The sequence below is a fragment of the Vigna umbellata genome, chromosome 3 (assembly GCF_029865625.1).
Source record: "Vigna umbellata cultivar VRB3 chromosome 3, Vumbellata_1.0, whole genome shotgun sequence".
In the NCBI taxonomy this organism is placed as follows: domain Eukaryota; kingdom Viridiplantae; phylum Streptophyta; class Magnoliopsida; order Fabales; family Fabaceae; genus Vigna; species Vigna umbellata.
Window position 1 is genome coordinate 159,738 of NC_142167.1, and position 19,682 is coordinate 179,419.

The following is a 19,682-nucleotide window of genomic DNA, read 5'->3' on the forward strand; positions in this document are numbered from 1 at the left end:
ACCCGTAAGTATATCACTTTTTTAGTTCAGGTATTTTTTTTTTCTCATTTTCGTTGCAATTTATCTTGTTTTTTTTTTCTAGTCATTTTATTATTGCAATGATAATGATGTGGCATTTTGTTTTACTTTTATAAGTAATAAGTATATATATATATATTTAAAATAACGAAACATTTGGATGTTCCAATTTTTATACAAAAGATATGTATATGATTCTTAACTGTCATAAGTCTGACACATGCACAGATTGACAAATACATGCAATGATCAATAATTCAACACTTATTCTAGTTATTACCTTAGTTAAGTGTTTAGATGCTGATATTCATCTGAGATACTGATATCTTCTAACAAATAGTTCATGAAACCTTTGAGCACATATGCTTAAGAAGATAAAGTTCAAACAGGTAAAGATGAAATTTAAAAGTTGTTTAATATTATTATTGACTAGAGTTTTACATTTTGTCCCAAAAATTCATGTGACTAAACAGCCAACTCAAACCTTTATTTTCAATCTGTGACTTGTACAGACAATAATTCATTCCATGTATCTGTCAAGCCTGCCACACACCAATGAGTACAGTCCATGGCTTTGAAGAGATTGTAAGAACTAGGATGTGCATCTTTTCTCAACTGTGACAGAGTTGTAATGTTAAGCAGATGAACAGGTTTGGTTATCTTCTTCAACACATCTTCCATTACATAATATGCTTTCGGCAATCCAGCTGAGTAAGTTGATCCATTTATTGGCCTTGTCTCCTTTGAACAGTTTGTCACTCCCGGTTCATTCCACTCTATTCCACTGATTTATACACAGATTCAAACATTCAAACTTAAATGCATTTAACCGATTCTTTGATCTATCTGAAATGAAACTTTTGTTGCTTACATGAATTTATTTACTGATAAGAAAATGTGCCAAACTTACTTGTAATGTTGAGGAGAAATTCCTTGGAAAAGAACTTTGGTTTTGTTTGTATCAACCTCTGCATCCACCCATTTAGCCCATGTTGTCAAACCAATTCTGAAAGCTTCCATGCGATCCATGTCTTTCACTGTCTTGTTACCTATCTGAATATAATCCCATCTGCAGAACAAACAAAAGGGTACAGTTAATCCTTAACTACTATCAGAATCACAGCTTCTGCTGCACAAAATAAAATATTTAAGTTCTTCAAAAAGATTATTTTTAACTTGTATATCAGTTATTTTAAGCTGTTAATGTGTCTGCAGAAAGCTGTGATAGCAAAGATGAAACGATTTTGAAGAGATCTTACGGTTGCTTGGGTCCTGTGCGATACCACCAAAGCCAAGTGTTGAAAACCAGAATGTCCATGTTTTTCCATATGCTTCCACTCTTGATGGAATCCAGCTTCAGAACTCGACCAATTTTTTCCTCTTCAATGTCAACCAAATGTGTGGAATGATAAACGAACACTGAAACTTGGTAGTCCTGCAGCAGCAAGTGAAAAAAAAGAGTCATTTTTAAACCTAATTCAATTCTACAAAATCAACTTGAAAGATAAAAATTGCACCCACTTATATATTATATATTAATTTTATCTCTATATTATATATATTCGTCTTATTTCTGGTCATCGAGACTTCCAATAAGAAAGTTATCAGAATTCTAAAAAAGATAATGATATTTTGATAACATGACAACATTTTAACATTACGTGTTATTCTGTGATTGGTCTTATGATTATTATTATTGATTGTAGAGTAATTTTGGACCAATCATAGAAAAACACGTAAATGATATTAAAATGTTGTCTAAAAAATGTTGTTAAAGTATCATTATCCTTCTGAAAAAGTGGACATGTGACTTACCGGGAATGTGTAGTTATAGACTAGCTTATCAAGCTCATCCAATATTTGAGTTTGAGGCAAAAAAGAATGAAGCAAACAAATCAGTGATTGCCATTGGTTGAGACTCACTGAATCTCCTACAAACATGATCTGCTTCCCCCTCAGTTTTGTCAAAAACTCTTTCCCATCAAATCTGTAAAAGGCTATTTTTATCATATTCAGAATTTCGGATCACTTTTCAAATGTTAAAAATGAAAATTACTCAAACATGTATCACTGTTTCTAAATTTGGCTCAAAGTTTAGGTTGCCGGGAGGATTAAATTAAGGTTTATCAATGCGTTCAAAATAACTTATGAATAATAAATTCTTATTTTAAGTTTCATCAGTGGATTTAAATGTATAATACTAATTAATAAATGCATAAAAAGATATAACGTAAATCTCATAAATGCATTATCGAGTTATAATTAAACGCTTATACATATAAATTAAGTTTCACTAATGAATTTAAAATTAATAATAATTATAACAATAATAAATTCTTATAAATATTAAATTAATTTTTTATAAGTTATTCTTTAACAGCCCTATAAAACAACCAATATTGTGAAAAAAAATGACACTTAAATTTTCCTAAAAATATTAGTCACATGTAAAATCATCCAATACTTGTATTATTAGGAATAATTTTTTTTTTTCAAGAAAAACTCTAAAAAAACCAATGATTTTACATTGAAAGAATGAAAAATAAAAGCACTATTAATAAGATAATAAATATATTGTGTGTGGATGTATGTATGTCCCTATCCTGGCATGAAATGTATATGAGCTGTGTTTTCATTCTTCTCCATGTGAGTTTCAAACATCATTACACAATGCTCTCACCCGTGACTCATCAAAATCAAAACAGATTCATTCATTCCTTAATCTAATCGCTCTTTAACATAAAACTTCACTAATTATTTTATTTAGTTATGTAGTGATTTTCGAAAGTTAAATATTAAAACGAGAAAAATGCAAAAGAAATTAAAGATTAATTAAAAGTAAACTTTAAGCGTGATTCAACCTCACAAAATCAACTTATAAAATAAGATTTGTATTCATTTATATATTATAAATCGACTTTTATTCTAGTCGAGGTGACATTTCTAACATACCAAAATTGAAATTGATACATAAAAAAAAAGTTGACAAAAAATTATGTGATCATATAAACTTAATATTAACAAAAAAAACTCAATATTACAAAATTAATTTGTAAAAACTTTGAAAATTGATTTTTGACATAAACAAAAGCAAGAAAATTTCTCATATAAAAATTCAAATGAACTTGCAAGAGAAAGTTAAAAAGAAAAGTAAGAGTGTCATTATTCAATTCTTTTTTAACTAAAGTTGGTGGAAGAGACAATGAGATCATTTTTCTCTAATAAGAAAATACTAACGACTAATATCATTTGATAAAAAGCACAAAAAATTGATCATATTTACACAAATTCAACCTTACAACATCGACTTAGTTAAATTAATTTAATCTTACAAAATCGATTTTTTTACACAAACTCAACCTTACAACGTCGACTTAGTTAAATTAATCCAATCTTACAAAATCGATTTTTTTTACGATTTGAAGGGAAGCGAAAATGGTGTACCTTGGTAAGTTGCATTTGGAGGGTTGCCATCTGTATTTGAGATAAAAATGATCAGGACGGCCAAATTTGGAGCAATCAAACTGAGAACGAAGGTGAGGACATTTTGCAGAGTCATAAAGAGGATAAGAATCATCCCACACCCATTCTCCTTCGTACATGTTGCAACCCGACAACCCATCTTCTTCTCCTTCACTCACCAAACTCAAACACACACACACCAACCCAAAAACCAAACATCTGTATAACCTCATTGCAACAACAACACTCTTTGATTCTCTTGTCTTTCTGTCTCTTTCAAAATGCTGTCTCTCTCCGTCTCTCTTTATATAGAATTTCGGAGTCAATTTTATTATAAAATGTAAACTATTTAATATTTCTTTAAAAGATTGTGCTTGTCTTTTTAAAAGCTTTACATTTTAATGTAATCAATATAAAATTAATTAAAACCCTTTTCGCCATCTTCATATATGGAATGCTCAAAATAATCTCAATTGTATAATTTAGGTTAAAACCACCTTTATCATTTATGTTTAATTTTAAGATTTCTATTTTGTCTCAATTGTAATTTAATTCATAATGTTATTTTGGTCTTTTTTATATTTTCTTTTCTTTAGTTCTATGATTTTAGAAAATTCACGATTTTATCGGTTGAATTATATTGATTTTATATATGCCTGATATTATTGTAGTCTAATTAAATATTACAGAACTTAATTTTTAAAAGATTATTTTGAATGTTTCTTGTAATTAAGTCTTATTTTACTTTTAACAATCTCATCGTATAATATCATTTTTAACATTTTCTTGTAAGTTTTGTATAATTTTTCTGTAACATCCCAAAATACAGTAATCACTATAATTCAGAATTAATTACAATTAACAGTAATCATAAACAGTCTTTGCATTAAAACAGAAATAAAAGCCTACTGGCTAATATTTACAGTAGCTGCTCCAAAATAAAACAGCAATTTACAGTACAACTTAAAATGTTCAGAATTCATCTAATTTACTAAAACCAGTACTGATTTACATGTCTGCATAATTATATACAGTATACCAAAATACAGTACAGCACTTTACAGTGTTCATAAACTAATCAAAATATAAAACAGTTCTGGATAAAACGCGTCTGCAGTACTGTACACAGAACTGTTAAAATACAGTACAGAAAATAACTAACAGCTACTATGGATCTAATCTCTACTGCTCCGATTTAACTTCCACTTCTACCAAGTTGGCATCCTCCAAATTTTCTTCTTCCAGCATTGTTTCAAGGGATGCACCACCATCTGCTCACATCCACAACGGATGATCATTGCATTTGACAAGACGGAAGTACATGGACAATAGACAACACAATGGAAAACGCAAGGGTAAGCTTATAATATTTAATTTATACAATTAACACATACGTTCACATATCAATTCAAACGTGCAGCACATAAATTATCAATTCGCAATCATAAATAAATATAAAAGACAGACTGTCCGGACTGTATGAACCATGTAGTTACAAGCGTCCTTGCCCCGAGTGTGTAGTAACTGGATAACATTAACAGCTGCCACTCGAGGTTAGTCCCTGTAGACCTATATAATTAAGCAATGATAATTCTGTGTTAAACCAGATTAGTGCACTATAATTCTGAGTTGATTTAATCCTACTTCAAATCTGCTAAATCTCTTCCTGCAATGCACTGAAATCAAGCTCCACCATTCTCTGGAAACTGCACCACGTCACACACACTCAGTGCATTAAAAACGCACCAATCTGTGCATGCACACACGCCAAGTGTCACGGGAGAGAATTCCAAGCAGGGTTTGGTGTGCAAGTGGCAGACTGTGAAACGCTCTCTTGTTTGATGTGGAATCCACTCAAACTTCTGAGTTTTGAGAAAACTCTTTCACTCACACTCACACTTCGTCTTCCTCAAGGATCACACCTTTCATCTTCTCCAAACTTTTCTCTACGAACCTTCATCTTCCTTCTGCCATTACTCACTTCCTTCAACTCCAATCCGTTTTCTGAAACCATAGGAACATTCACGGGCCAGCAAGCTCCATTTTGATCCGAACCTCTTTTGATTCTGTAACTGGTAAGCTCCAAACCACAATCTAATCTTAAAATTTCTAGGAACACTGTATCAGTTGCATGCAAGGATAAAAATCTGAGTTTCTGAGAACTCTCATCTTCCCTCTAAAATTACTCATTCATCATCTCCTCAAATTCTGTTTCAGATACTGTAAACACTGTCACTGCACCGTGAACATCAACTTGATTCGAACAGAATTGAGAACTGAACTGGTAAGTTCTCATTCTGCATAATTGTCCATTGAGTTCATGCTAATCAAAATTCTGGTTGCATGAATGAGTTATAGGTTTGATCTTTATGTTATTTTGGTATTTTAGATTTAGTGAAAGTCGTGGAGTGAATTCATTTGGGTAGAGAACTGTGAGTGATCAAGATAAACCTTAAACAATTGGAATTTCACTGCAGTAACAGGTAAGGGAAGTATATGTTTAATTTATACTGTTTGATTTATGATCTGAGATGCATATATGGAAAGCATGATGTTTGAGTATTTAGAAACGTTTACTGATATGGAATATGATTTCTGGTTTGTTTTGCATGTGTGAAAAATATGAAGTTGAGTTGTTAGAAATGATCACTGATATCTGATATGCATTCTGGTTTGGATGAATCTGTCATGAACTGATACGGCTTGTATGAATTATATTTGATGTTGAATTTGATTTAAATGCATGTTGAGTTGATTATGGATGAATGGAGAATGGCTATTGTGTGGTTGGAATGATTTTAAATGTTGAAATCTGCATGATGATGATGTTTGAAGGGAATTAAACCTGAAATGGAAGTATAAAGTTGGAAAATGGAAATCTGGAAAAATTCTGCTAAGTGTGAAAAATCTAAATTTTCTGATCATTCTCTGTTGCTAAAAGGTCGTTCGTCACTGTACGGTCTTAGACCGTTCGGTTTTTGGTTAACATGACTTAGATTGGAATTCATTCATTTGGAATGAATTCTGCTCGAGAACGAGCGTCCCCCAATTGAGTGAATGAGCGTTCGTTCTGCTCAGTATAGATCAATATTTAAAACTTTATAAATAAGTGACGTTCGGTCTTAAGTCGAGCGTTCGTCCTCAATGACGTTCGGCCTCATGTCGAGCGTTCGTCCTTATTGTTGTTCGACCTTATGTCGAACGTTAGTTCTAGAGAGCGTTCGTCCTTATACTGAACGTTCGTCCAAAGTTGGCGTTCGGTCCTATACCGAAACGCTCGTCCTATAAAGCGCTTGGGTTATAACCAGCGTTAGTGCTGATTCGTGCTTGGTCATTGACCTAGCGTTCGTCCACAGCAGGGTTCGGTTTCTAACTGAACGCTCGTCCTTATTATTGAGTTCTGAGCGAACGTAATTGATGTTCGTCCAAATTGAAATTCTGAACGTTCGTTCTTTGACTGGCAGTGCTGTTTTTCTGAAATTCAATTATATTGGTTGTTTATCTAAACATTTTCTTACTGGTTTTATCCTTTGGATTCTACCTGAACTCTGTACACTCAAAATCTTTCTAAGTATCATCCACCTCTTTAAAAGATCAGTATTTTCAAATTATTAAGTATTGAAACGTATTAAGTGAGTACACGGTTCGTTTCTTTTATTCAGAAACGCGTGGTCAAAAGTACTGTAATACTTTCGTTTTATTTGATCAAAGAATGAATGTTGTAAAATGTTAAGGGAATGAAACACAGAATGAGAAAGGGAATAAAGAGAACTGGTTATTATGAACGAATGATATATTTTGAAGAAATTATTGGAAGTGGATATTAAAGAGCGTTCCAAGGAGGAACGTCTCTGATGTGTTGAATGTGAAATATTGAATGGTAAAGTATGAACCTGGATAAGTTAGGACTCGCTGTCCGTCCTGATATTCCGTGATACTCATCTTCACGTAGAAGGGGGTAGTCATGCGTGGGAATGGCAGGAGGTTCTTCGTTCATCGCTTAGATATGGGCGAGGGACTAACCTCGAGTGGCAGCTGTTTAATGTTATCCAGTTACTACATCACTCGGGTGCAAGGACGCTTGTAACTACATGGTTCATACAGTCCGGACAGTCTGTCTTTTATATTTATTTTATGATTGCGAATTGATAATTTATGTGCTGCACGTTTGAATTGATATGTGAACGTATGTGTTAATTGTATAAATTAAATATTATAAGCTTACCCTTGCGTTTTCCATTGTGTTGTCTATTGTCCATGTACTTCCGTCTTGTCAAATGCAATGATCATCCGTTGTGGATGTGAGCAGATGGTGGTGCATCCCTTGAAACAATGCTGGAAGAAGAAAATTTGGAGGATGCCAACTTGGTAGAAGTGGAAGTTAAATCGGAGCAGTAGAGATTAGATCCATAGTAGCTGTTAGTTATTTTCTGTACTGTATTTTAACAGTTCTGTGTACAGTACTGCAGACGCGTTTTATCCAGAACTGTTTTATATTTTGATTAGTTTATGAACACTGTAAAGTGCTGTACTGTATTTTGATATTCTGTATTTAAATTCTACAGAATGGATAATCAGAACTGGTTTCTGTTTATTTTTTTATGAATTCTGAACACTGCAGATTTTACTGTACGTGCTGTATGTTAAGTTTTAAAATTCTGAGCTACTGTAATATTCTTAAGACTGCACTGTTTATCTCTGTAAATGTGATCAGTTCTGGTTAATGGTAATTATCATTATTTGGGATGTTACATTTAGTGGTATCAGAGCAGTTTGTTCTTGTTAAAGGACACTGTAGGGTTATGAGTGCACTGTGTTTTGCTGTGTGCTTATAGTATGTTTAATGAGTTACTTTATTTTTAACTCTTGAACATAACTAACGTTAGTTTGTTTTCTCTGTATCCAGAGAACAAATGGCACCTAGATTGCCTCCTCCTCCTCAACCGAATGAGTCCGAGACGTCCAGCAACACTAGATTGTTGGAAACCGTGGTGGAAAGACTGCATCAACAGAATACCACGTTACTGGAGCAGAATGCTACCTTGATGCAGCAAAACCAAGCTGCTATGCAAGGTTTGGAGGCTTCGCGTGTTAATTCTGAAAACACGCAAAGACAATTGATGGAGATACTGGCTGCAACTAGAGGTGCGCCTGGAGCATCTTCTTCAAACGCTGCCCAACCAAATGCCGAATGGAGTTTGGAGAGTTTTCTCCAACACCATCCATCTAAATTCAATGGAAAGGGCCTCCCTGATGAGGCACCAATGGTTAGGGGACATGGAGAGAATCTTCAACGCAAAGAGGTGTCCGGACGAGAACAGGTTGGCTTACACAGAATATTTGTTGACTGGGGAAGCAAGCCATTGGTGGGCGAGCACAAGAGCTATTCTGGTAGAAGCTCAACGTCCTGTCACTTGGGAAGTATTCGTAGTAAGTTTTACGAGGAGTATTTCCCTGACAGCGTACGGTTTGCGAAGGAAGTGGAGTTTTTACAACTGGTTCAAGGTGGGATGACAGTTTCAGAATATACCAACAAGTTCAAGCACCTTGTTCGGTTTTATACGATGGCCACCAACGAGGAGTGGCAGTGTAGGAAGTTTGAGAACGGCCTAAGGAGTGACTTGAAAGTCATGATTTCAAGCTTGTGCATAAGGACATTTCCTGCCATGGTTGAGAGGGACGTAGTTACAAGGTGAATTTAATTTGCTTACCTCTCCAAGGGTTGGAGGTGATTCTAGGGATGGATTGGTTGACCACCAATCACATTCTTATAGATTGTGGTAACAAGAATTGGTGTTTCCTAATGATGAAGAAGAAGAGTTAACAGTAACGCTTGGCCAGTTGAAGGAAGATATAATGGAAGGTGCAAGCTGTTTTCTCATCATGACGCATGAAGACCAAGAGCTTGGAGATTTGAGACATGAACGAACGTCCGCTATTGGCAGTCGAGAGAGAACGTCAGTTGTGGAGGAATTTATGGACGTTTTTCCAGATGAGATACCAGGGTTGCCTCCTGTTAGAGAAGTTGAATTCACCATTGATTTGGTGACAACGGCAGCCCCTATATCCGTTCAGCCATACCGGATGGCACCTGCGGAATTGGTTGAACTCAAGAAGCAGATTGAGGAGCTTATGGAGAAACAATTCATTAGACCGAGTGTGTCACCATGGGGAGCGCCTGTACTCTTAGTGAAGAAGAAGGATGGCAGCTCTCGGTTGTGCATAGATTACAGGCAATTAAACAAGCTGACCATCAAGAATAAATACCCTTTACCAAGGATAGATGATTTGCTAGATCAACTGCATGGAGCTGCAGTGTTCTCAAAGATTGATTTGAGATCCGGTTATCATCAAATCAGAGTTAAAGATGAAGACATCCATAAGACAGCGTTCAGGTCACGGTATGGACATTATGAATATGTGGTGATGCCATTTGGAGTGACGAACGCTCCAGCCGTGTTTATGGAGTACATGAATCGCATCTTCAGGCCCTATTTGGACGAGTTCGTAGTTGTATTCATAGATGATATTCTCATCTATTCCAAGACCGAAGAGGAGCATGAGAAACATCTTAGACTGGTACTTGGAGTGTTACGTGAGAAGGAATTGTATGCAAAATTATCTAAGTGTGAATTCTGGATGAAGGAAATCCAGTTTTTGGGGCATGTGGTGTCGGCTGGAGGCATTGCAGTGGATCCTTCAAAGGTGAGAGCAGTGTTAGATTGGAAGAGCCCGCGTTCGGTCACTGAGGTGAGGAGTTTTGTTGGACTTGCGGGCTACTACAGACGCTTTATAGAGGGGTTCGCCAAGATAGTGGCTCCTCTTACCCAGTTAACTAGGAAGGATCAGCCGTTCGCGTGGACTGATGTGTGTGAGGAACGTTTCCAAGAGCTGAAGCGTAAGTTGACAAGCGCTCCTGTGCTGATCATTCCAGACACGTCCAGACCCTTTGAAGTGTACTGTGATGCGTCACATCAAGGTTTGGGCTGTGTGCTTATGCAAGAGAAAAGGGCAGTAGCGTACGCGTCTCGCCAATTGAAGATTCATGAACGTAACTATCCAACGCACGACTTAGAGCTGGCAGCAGTCGTTTTTGCATTGAAGATTTGGAGGCATTTTCTATACGGATCAACATTCCAAGTCTTCAGTGACCACAAGAGCCTCAAATATTTATTTGATCAGAAAGAGCTGAACATGAGGCAGAGGCGTTGGTTGGAATTTCTAAAAGACTATGAGTTTGAACTGTTGTATCATCCTGGGAAGGCCAATGTGGTGGCGGACGCACTAAGCAGGAAGGCAGTGCATGTCTCATTAATGATGGTGAAGGAGCTGCACTTAGTGGAGAGTTTCAGAGATCTGAGATTACAGTTTGAGTTGGAGCCTAGCAGTATCAAATGCTGTAACCTTAGAATAGCTAGCGATGTATTTGATCGAATCAGAATGAAGCAGCGTGAGGATGAAGATCTGGTGAAGATATTAAACTCACTCGTTTCAAAGAAAGATAAGGAATTCAATACAGGAACGGATGGCATGCTGCGTTACAAAGGTAGGACGTGCATTCCTAACGATGGCGAGCTGAAGCGGATTATTCTGGATGAAGGCCATCACAGTCGTCTTAGTATACACCCTGGCATGACCAAGATGTATCAAGACCTCCGAAAATCGTTTGGTGGCCTGGGATGAAGAGTGATGTTGCACGCTTTGTGGCATCTTGTTTGACTTGCCAACGTGCTAAGGCAGAACACCAACGTCCAGGAGGATTGCTTCAACCATTGGAGATCCCAGAGTGGAAGTGGGACAGCATTTCTATGGATTTCGTGACCCATCTGCCACGTACGGTCCGGAATCATGATTCAATTTGGGTGATCGTGGACAGATTAACGAAGAGCGCACACTTCTTAGCCGTGAATCTGAAGATGTCAATGACAAATTTGGCTAAGTTGTACATCAAGGAGATAATTCGTCTTCATGGAGTGCCTTCAAGCATAGTTTCTGACCGAGACACGAGATTCACATCTCGGTTTTGGCAATCTTTGCAAGGTGAATTAGGAAGCAGGCTGCAGATGAGTTCAGCATATCACCCTCAGACGGATGGACAGTCTGAACGTACAATCCAGACTTTAGAAGACTTATTGAGGACGTGCGTCCTGGACCACTTAGGCGCTTGGGATGAAGTATTGCCACTGGTGGAATTCACGTATAACAACAGTTTCCAGTCTAGCATTGGTATGGCGCCTTTTGAAGCACTTTATGGGAGAAGATGCCGAACACCACTTTGCTGGTTTCAAGAGGGAGAGAACGTGCTAACTGGACCTGAGCTCATCCAGCAAACAACCGATAAGGTTAAGTTGATTCAAGACAGGTTGAAAACGTCTTTGAGCAGGCAGAAATCCTATGCTGATAGGAGGAGAAGACCACTGGAATTCGCTACAGGTGATCATGTGTTTCTAAGACTGAATCCAATCACTGGAGTGGGAAGAGTTGTTCATCCAAAGAAGCTGTCTCCTAAGTTCATAGGGCCGTATCAAATATTGAAGAAGATTGGACCAGTAGCCTATGAACTTGCGTTGCCTCCTCAATTATCAAATCTACATCCAGTTTTCCATGTGTCTCAGCTTAGGGAATACATATCTAATCCTTCTCATATCTTGGAGCTGGAAAACATCCAACTGCGTCAAGACAGAACATTGGAGCTGCAACCAGTCCGCATTGAAGATGAACGCACCAAGCTGCATAAAGGAAAAGACCTTCGTCTAGTGAAGGTGGTGTGGGATGCTAAGACTGGAGATTCAACGTGGGAAGTAGAGAGTGCAATGAAGGAATTATATCCACACTTATTGCTTGTAATTTATAAATTTTCGAGGACGAAAATTTTTGTAGTTAGGGAGAATGTAAGACCCTATATAATTAAGCAATGATAATTCTGTGTTAAACCAGATTAGTGCACTATAATTCTGAGTTGATTTAATCCTACTTCAAATCTGCTAAATCTCTTCCTGCAATGCACTGAAATCAAGCTCCACCATTCTCTGGAAACTGCACCACGTCACACACACTCAGTGCATTAAAAACGCACCAATCTGTGCATGCACACACGCCAAGTGTCACGGGAGAGAATTCCAAGCAGGGTTTGGTGTGCAAGTGGCAGACTGTGAAACGCTCTCTTGTTTGATGTGGAATCCACTCAAACTTCTGAGTTTTGAGAAAACTCTTTCACTCACACTCACACTTCGTCTTCCTCAAGGATCACACCTTTCATCTTCTCCAAACTTTCTCTACGAACCTTCATCTTCCTTCTGCCATTACTCACTTCCTTCAACTCCAATCCGTTTTCTGAAACCATAGGAACATTCACGGGCCAGCAAGCTCCATTTTGATCCGAACCTCTTTTGATTCTGTAACTGGTAAGCTCCAAACCACAATCTAATCTTAAAATTTCTAGGAACACTGTATCAGTTGCATGCAAGGATAAAAATCTGAGTTTCTGAGAACTCTCATCTTCCCTCTAAAATTACTCATTCATCATCTCCTCAAATTCTGTTTCAGATACTGTAAACACTGTCACTGCACCGTGAACATCAACTTGATTCGAACAGAATTGAGAACTGAACTGGTAAGTTCTCATTCTGCATAATTGTCCATTGAGTTCATGCTAATCAAAATTCTGGTTGCATGAATGAGTTATAGGTTTGATCTTTATGTTATTTTGGTATTTTAGATTTAGTGAAAGTCGTGGAGTGAATTCATTTGGGTAGAGAACTGTGAGTGATCAAGATAAACCTTAAACAATTGGAATTTCACTGCAGTAACAGGTAAGGGAAGTTTATATGTTTAATTTATACTGTTTGATTTATGATCTGAGATGCATATATGGAAAGCATGATGTTTGAGTATTTAGAAACGTTTACTGATATGGAATATGATTTCTGGTTTGTTTTGCATGTGTGAAAAATATGAAGTTGAGTTGTTAGAAATGATCACTGATATCTGATATGCATTCTGGTTTGGATGAATCTGTCATGAACTGATACGGCTTGTATGAATTATATTTGATGTTGAATTTGATTTAAATGCATGTTGAGTTGATTATGGATGAATGGAGAATGGCTATTGTGTGGTTGGAATGATTTTAAATGTTGAAATCTGCATGATGATGATGTTTGAAGGGAATTAAACCTGAAATGGAAGTATAAAGTTGGAAAATGGAAATCTGGAAAAAATTCTGCTAAGTGTGAAAAATCTAAATTTTCTGATCATTCTCTGTTGCTAAAAGGTCGTTCGTCACTGTACGGTCTTAGACCGTCCGGTTTTTGGTTAACATGACTTAGATTGGAATTCATTCATTTGGAATGAATTCTGCTCGAGAACGAGCGTCCCCCAATTGAGTGAATGAGCGTTCGTTATGCTCAGTATAGATCAATATTTAAAACTTTATAAATAAGTGACGTTCGGTCTTAAGTCGAGCGTTCGTCCTCAATGACGTTCGGCCTCATGTCGAGCGTTCGTCCTTATTGTTGTTCGACCTTATGTCGAACGTTAGTTCTAGAGAGCGTTCGTCCTTATACTGAACGTTCGTCCAAAGTTGGCGTTCGGTCCTATACCGAAACGCTCGTCCTATAAAGCGCTTGGGTTATAACCAGCGTTAGTGCTGATTCGTGCTTGGTCATTGACCTAGCGTTCGTCCACAGCAGGGTTCGGTTTCTAACTGAACGCTCGTCCTTATTATTGAGTTCTGAGCGAACGTAATTGATGTTCGTCCAAATTGAAATTCTGAACGTTCGTTCTTTGACTGGCAGTGCTGTTTTTCTGAAATTCAATTATATTGGTTGTTTATCTAAACATTTTCTTACTGGTTTTATCCTTTGGATTCTACCTGAACTCTGTACACTCAAAATCTTTCTAAGTATCATCCACCTCTTTAAAAGATCAGTATTTTCAAATTATTAAGTATTGAAACGTATTAAGTGAGTACACGGTTCGTTTCTTTTATTCAGAAACGCGTGGTCAAAAGTACTGTAATACTTTCGTTTTATTTGATCAAAGAATGAATGTTGTAAAATGTTAAGGGAATGAAACACAGAATGAGAAAGGGAATAAAGAGAACTGGTTATTATGAACGAATGATATATTTTGAAGAAATTATTGGAAGTGGATATTAAAGAGTGTTCCAAGGAGGAACGTCTCTGATGTGTTGAATGTGAAATATTGAATGGTAAAGTATGAACCTGGATAAGTTAGGACTCGCTGTCCGTCCTGATATTCCGTGATACTCATCTTCACGTAGAAGGGGGTAGTCATGCGTGGGAATGGCAGGAGGTTCTTCGTTCATCGCTTAGATATGGGCGAGGGACTAACCTCGAGTGGCAGCTGTTTAATGTTATCCAGTTACTACATCACTCGGGTGCAAGGACGCTTGTAACTACATGGTTCATACAGTCCGGACAGTCTGTCTTTTATATTTATTTTATGATTGCGAATTGATAATTTATGTGCTGCACGTTTGAATTGATATGTGAACGTATGTGTTAATTGTATAAATTAAATATTATAAGCTTACCCTTGCGTTTTCCATTGTGTTGTCTATTGTCCATGTACTTCCGTCTTGTCAAATGCAATGATCATCCGTTGTGGATGTGAGCAGATGGTGGTGCATCCCTTGAAACAATGCTGGAAGAAGAAAATTTGGAGGATGCCAACTTGGTAGAAGTGGAAGTTAAATCGGAGCAGTAGAGATTAGATCCATAGTAGCTGTTAGTTATTTTCTGTACTGTATTTTAACAGTTCTGTGTACAGTACTGCAGACGCGTTTTATCCAGAACTGTTTTATATTTTGATTAGTTTATGAACACTGTAAAGTGCTGTACTGTATTTTGATATTCTGTATTTAAATTCTACAGAATGGATAATCAGAACTGGTTTCTGTTTATTTTTTTATGAATTCTGAACACTGCAGATTTTACTGTACGTGCTGTATGTTAAGTTTTAAAATTCTGAGCTACTGTAATATTCTTAAGACTGCACTGTTTATCTCTGTAAATGTGATCAGTTCTGGTTAATGGTAATTATTATTTGGGATGTACATTCCCTCGCCCATATCTAAGCGAACGAAGAACCTCCTGCCATTCCCACGCATGACTACCCCCTTCTACGTGAAGATGAGTATCACGGAATATCAGGACGGACAGCGAGTCCTAACTTATCCAGGTTCATACTTTACCATTCAATATTTCACATTCAACACATCAGAGACGTTCCTCCTTGGAACGCTCTTTAATATCCACTTCCAATAATTTCTTCAAAATATATCATTCGTTCATAATAACCAGTTCTCTTTATTCCCTTTCTCATTCTGTGTTTCATTCCCTTAACATTTTACAACATTCATTCTTTGATCAAATAAAACGAAAGTATTACAGTACTTTTGACCACGCGTTTCTGAATAAAAGAAACGAACCGTGTACTCACTTAATACGTTTCAATACTTAATAATTTGAAAATACTGATCTTTTAAAGAGGTGGATGATACTTAGAAAGATTTTGAGTGTACAGAGTTCAGGTAGAATCCAAAGGATAAAACCAGTAAGAAAATGTTTAGATAAACAACCAATATAATTGAATTTCAGAAAAACAGCACTGCCAGTCAAAGAACGAACGTTCAGAATTTCAATTTGGACGAACATCAATTACGTTCGCTCAGAACTCAATAATAAGGACGAGCGTTCAGTTAGAAACCGAACCCTGCTGTGGACGAACGCTAGGTCAATGACCAAGCACGAATCAGCACTAACGCTGGTTATAACCCAAGCGCTTTATAGGACGAGCGTTTCGGTATAGGACCGAACGCCAACTTTGGACGAACGTTCAGTATAAGGACGAACGCTCTCTAGAACTAACGTTCGACATAAGGTCGAACAACAATAAGGACGAACGCTCGACATGAGGCCGAACGTCATTGAGGACGAACGCTCGACTTAAGACCGAACGTCACTTATTTATAAAGTTTTAAATATTGATCTATACTGAGCAGAACGAACGCTCATTCACTCAATTGGGGGACGCTCGTTCTCGAGCAGAATTCATTCCAAATGAATGAATTCCAATCTAAGTCATGTTAACCAAAAACCGAACGGTCTAAGACCGTACAGTGACGAACGACCTTTTAGCAACAGAGAATGATCAGAAAATTTAGATTTTTCACACTTAGCAGAATTTTTCCAGATTTCCATTTTCCAACTTTATACTTCCATTTCAGGTTTAATTCCCTTCAAACATCATCATCATGCAGATTTCAACATTTAAAATCATTCCAACCACACAATAGCCATTCTCCATTCATCCATAATCAACTCAACATGCATTTAAATCAAATTCAACATCAAATATAATTCATACAAGCCGTATCAGTTCATGACAGATTCATCCAAACCAGAATGCATATCAGATATCAGTGATCATTTCTAACAACTCAACTTCATATTTTTCACACATGCAAAACAAACCAGAAATCATATTCCATATCAGTAAACGTTTCTAAATACTCAAACATCATGCTTTCCATATATGCATCTCAGATCATAAATCAAACAGTATAAATTAAACATATAAACTTCCCTTACCTGTTACTGCAGTGAAATTCCAATTGTTTAAGGTTTATCTTGATCACTCACAGTTCTCTACCCAAATGAATTCACTCCACGACTTTCACTAAATCTAAAATACCAAAATAACATAAAGATCAAACCTATAACTCATTCATGCAACCAGAATTTTGATTAGCATGAACTCAATGGACAATTATGCAGAATGAGAACTTACCAGTTCAGTTCTCAATTCTGTTCGAATCAAGTTGATGTTCACGGTGCAGTGACAGTGTTTACAGTATCTGAAACAGAATTTGAGGAGATGATGAATGAGTAATTTTAGAGGGAAGATGAGAGTTCTCAGAAACTCAGATTTTTATCCTTGCATGCAACTGATACAGTGTTCCTAGAAATTTTAAGATTAGATTGTGGTTTGGAGCTTACCAGTTACAGAATCAAAAGAGGTTCGGATCAAAATGGAGCTTGCTGGCCCGTGAATGTTCCTATGGTTTCAGAAAACGGATTGGAGTTGAAGGAAGTGAGTAATGGCAGAAGGAAGATGAAGGTTCGTAGAGAAAAGTTTGGAGAAGATGAAAGGTGTGATCCTTGAGGAAGACGAAGTGTGAGTGTGAGTGAAAGAGTTTTCTCAAAACTCAGAAGTTTGAGTGGATTCCACATCAAACAAGAGAGCGTTTCACAGTCTGCCACTTGCACACCAAACCCTGCTTGGAATTCTCTCCCGTGACACTTGGCGTGTGTGCATGCACAGATTGGTGCGTTTTTAATGCACTGAGTGTGTGTGACGTGGTGCAGTTTCCAGAGAATGGTGGAGCTTGATTTCAGTGCATTGCAGGAAGAGATTTAGCAGATTTGAAGTAGGATTAAATCAACTCAGAATTATAGTGCACTAATCTGGTTTAACACAGAATTATCATTGCTTAATTATATAGGGTCTTACATTCTCCCTAACTACAAAAATTTTCGTCCTCGAAAATTTATAAATTACAAGCAAATAAGTGTGGATATAATTCCTTCATTGCACTCTCTACTTCCCACGTTGAATCTCCAGTCTTAGCATCCCACACCACCTTCACTAGACGAAGGTCTTTTCCTTTATGCAGCTTGGTGCGTTCATCTTCAATGCGGACTGGTTGCAGCTCCAATGTTCTGTCTTGACGCAGTTGGATGTTTTCCAGCTCCAAGATATGAGAAGGATTAGATATGTATTTCCTAAGCTGAGACACATGGAAAACTGGATGTAGATTTGATAATTGAGGAGGCAACGCAAGTTCATAGGCTACTGGTCCAATCTTCTTCAATATTTGATACGGCCCTATGAACTTAGGAGACAGCTTCTTTGGACGAACAACTCTTCCCACTCCAGTGATTGGATTCAGTCTTAGAAACACATGATCACCTGTAGCGAATTCCAGTGGTCTTCTCCTCCTATCAGCATAGGATTTCTGCCTGCTCAAAGACGTTTTCAACCTGTCTTGAATCAACTTAACCTTATCGGTTGTTTGCTGGATGAGCTCAGGTCCAGTTAGCACGTTCTCTCCCTCTTGAAACCAGCAAAGTGGTGTTCGGCATCTTCTCCCATAAAGTGCTTCAAAAGGCGCCATACCAATGCTAGACTGGAAACTGTTGTTATACGTGAATTCCACCAGTGGCAATACTTCATCCCAAGCGCCTAAGTGGTCCAGGACGCACGTCCTCAATAAGTCTTCTAAAGTCTGGATTGTACGTTCAGACTGTCCATCCGTCTGAGGGTGATATGCTGAACTCATCTGCAGCCTGCTTCCTAATTCACCTTGCAAAGATTGCCAAAACCGAGATGTGAATCTCGTGTCTCGGTCAGAAACTATGCTTGAAGGCACTCCATGAAGACGAATTATCTCCTTGATGTACAACTTAGCCAAATTTGTCATTGACATCTTCAGATTCACGGCTAAGAAGTGTGCGCTCTTCGTTAATCTGTCCACGATCACCCAAATTGAATCATGATTCCGGACCGTACGTGGCAGATGGGTCACGAAATCCATAGAAATGCTGTCCCACTTCCACTCTGGGATCTCCAATGGTTGAAGCAATCCTCCTGGACGTTGGTGTTCTGCCTTAGCACGTTGGCAAGTCAAACAAGATGCCACAAAGCGTGCAACATCACTCTTCATCCCAGGCCACCAAAACGATTTTCGGAGGTCTTGATACATCTTGGTCATGCCAGGGTGTATACTAAGACGACTGTGATGGCCTTCATCCAGAATAATCCGCTTCAGCTCGCCATCGTTAGGAATGCACGTCCTACCTTTGTAACGCAGCATGCCATCCGTTCCTGTATTGAATTCCTTATCTTTCTTTGAAACGAGTGAGTTTAATATCTTCACCAGATCTTCATCCTCACGCTGCTTCATTCTGATTCGATCAAATACATCGCTAGCTATTCTAAGGTTACAGCATTTGATACTGCTAGGCTCCAACTCAAACTGTAATCTCAGATCTCTGAAACTCTCCACTAAGTGCAGCTCCTTCACCATCATTAATGAGACATGCACTGCCTTCCTGCTTAGTGCGTCCGCCACCACATTGGCCTTCCCAGGATGATACAACAGTTCAAACTCATAG

At 37.6% G+C, this 19,682-nt stretch overlaps 2 protein-coding genes and 2 long non-coding RNA genes across 4 annotated transcripts; 3 read left to right on the plus strand and 1 right to left on the minus strand.

Moving 5' to 3' along the window:
- Positions 1-414: 414 nt before the first annotated feature.
- Positions 415-3,761, minus strand: LOC124842486 (protein trichome birefringence-like 38). The gene is made up of 5 exons (XM_088109991.1): positions 3,463-3,761; positions 1,834-2,005; positions 1,278-1,453; positions 929-1,087; positions 415-802 (listed from the first exon to the last, which is right to left on the minus strand). Exons 1-5 carry the CDS (start codon positions 3,711-3,713, stop codon positions 511-513), a joined length of 1,050 nt encoding a protein of 349 aa, XP_087966117.1. The 5' UTR covers positions 3,714-3,761; the 3' UTR covers positions 415-510.
- A 1,302-nt stretch (positions 3,762-5,063) lies between these two features.
- On the plus strand, positions 5,064-8,014 carry LOC148201304 (uncharacterized). The gene is made up of 3 exons (XR_015785117.1): positions 5,064-5,555; positions 5,698-5,963; positions 7,790-8,014. It is a non-coding gene; the product is annotated as an uncharacterized LOC148201304 (long non-coding RNA).
- Positions 8,015-9,363: 1,349 nt separating this feature from the next.
- Positions 9,364-12,432, plus strand: LOC148201305 (uncharacterized). The gene is made up of 7 exons (XM_088108784.1): positions 9,364-9,637; positions 9,797-10,230; positions 10,807-11,098; positions 11,521-11,761; positions 11,864-11,951; positions 12,096-12,323; positions 12,418-12,432. Exons 1-7 carry the CDS (start codon positions 9,364-9,366, stop codon positions 12,430-12,432), a joined length of 1,572 nt encoding a protein of 523 aa, XP_087964910.1.
- Positions 12,433-12,752: 320 nt separating this feature from the next.
- On the plus strand, positions 12,753-15,346 carry LOC148201306 (uncharacterized). The gene is made up of 3 exons (XR_015785152.1): positions 12,753-12,884; positions 13,027-13,292; positions 15,122-15,346. It is a non-coding gene; the product is annotated as an uncharacterized LOC148201306 (long non-coding RNA).
- Positions 15,347-19,682: the final 4,336 nt, after the last annotated feature.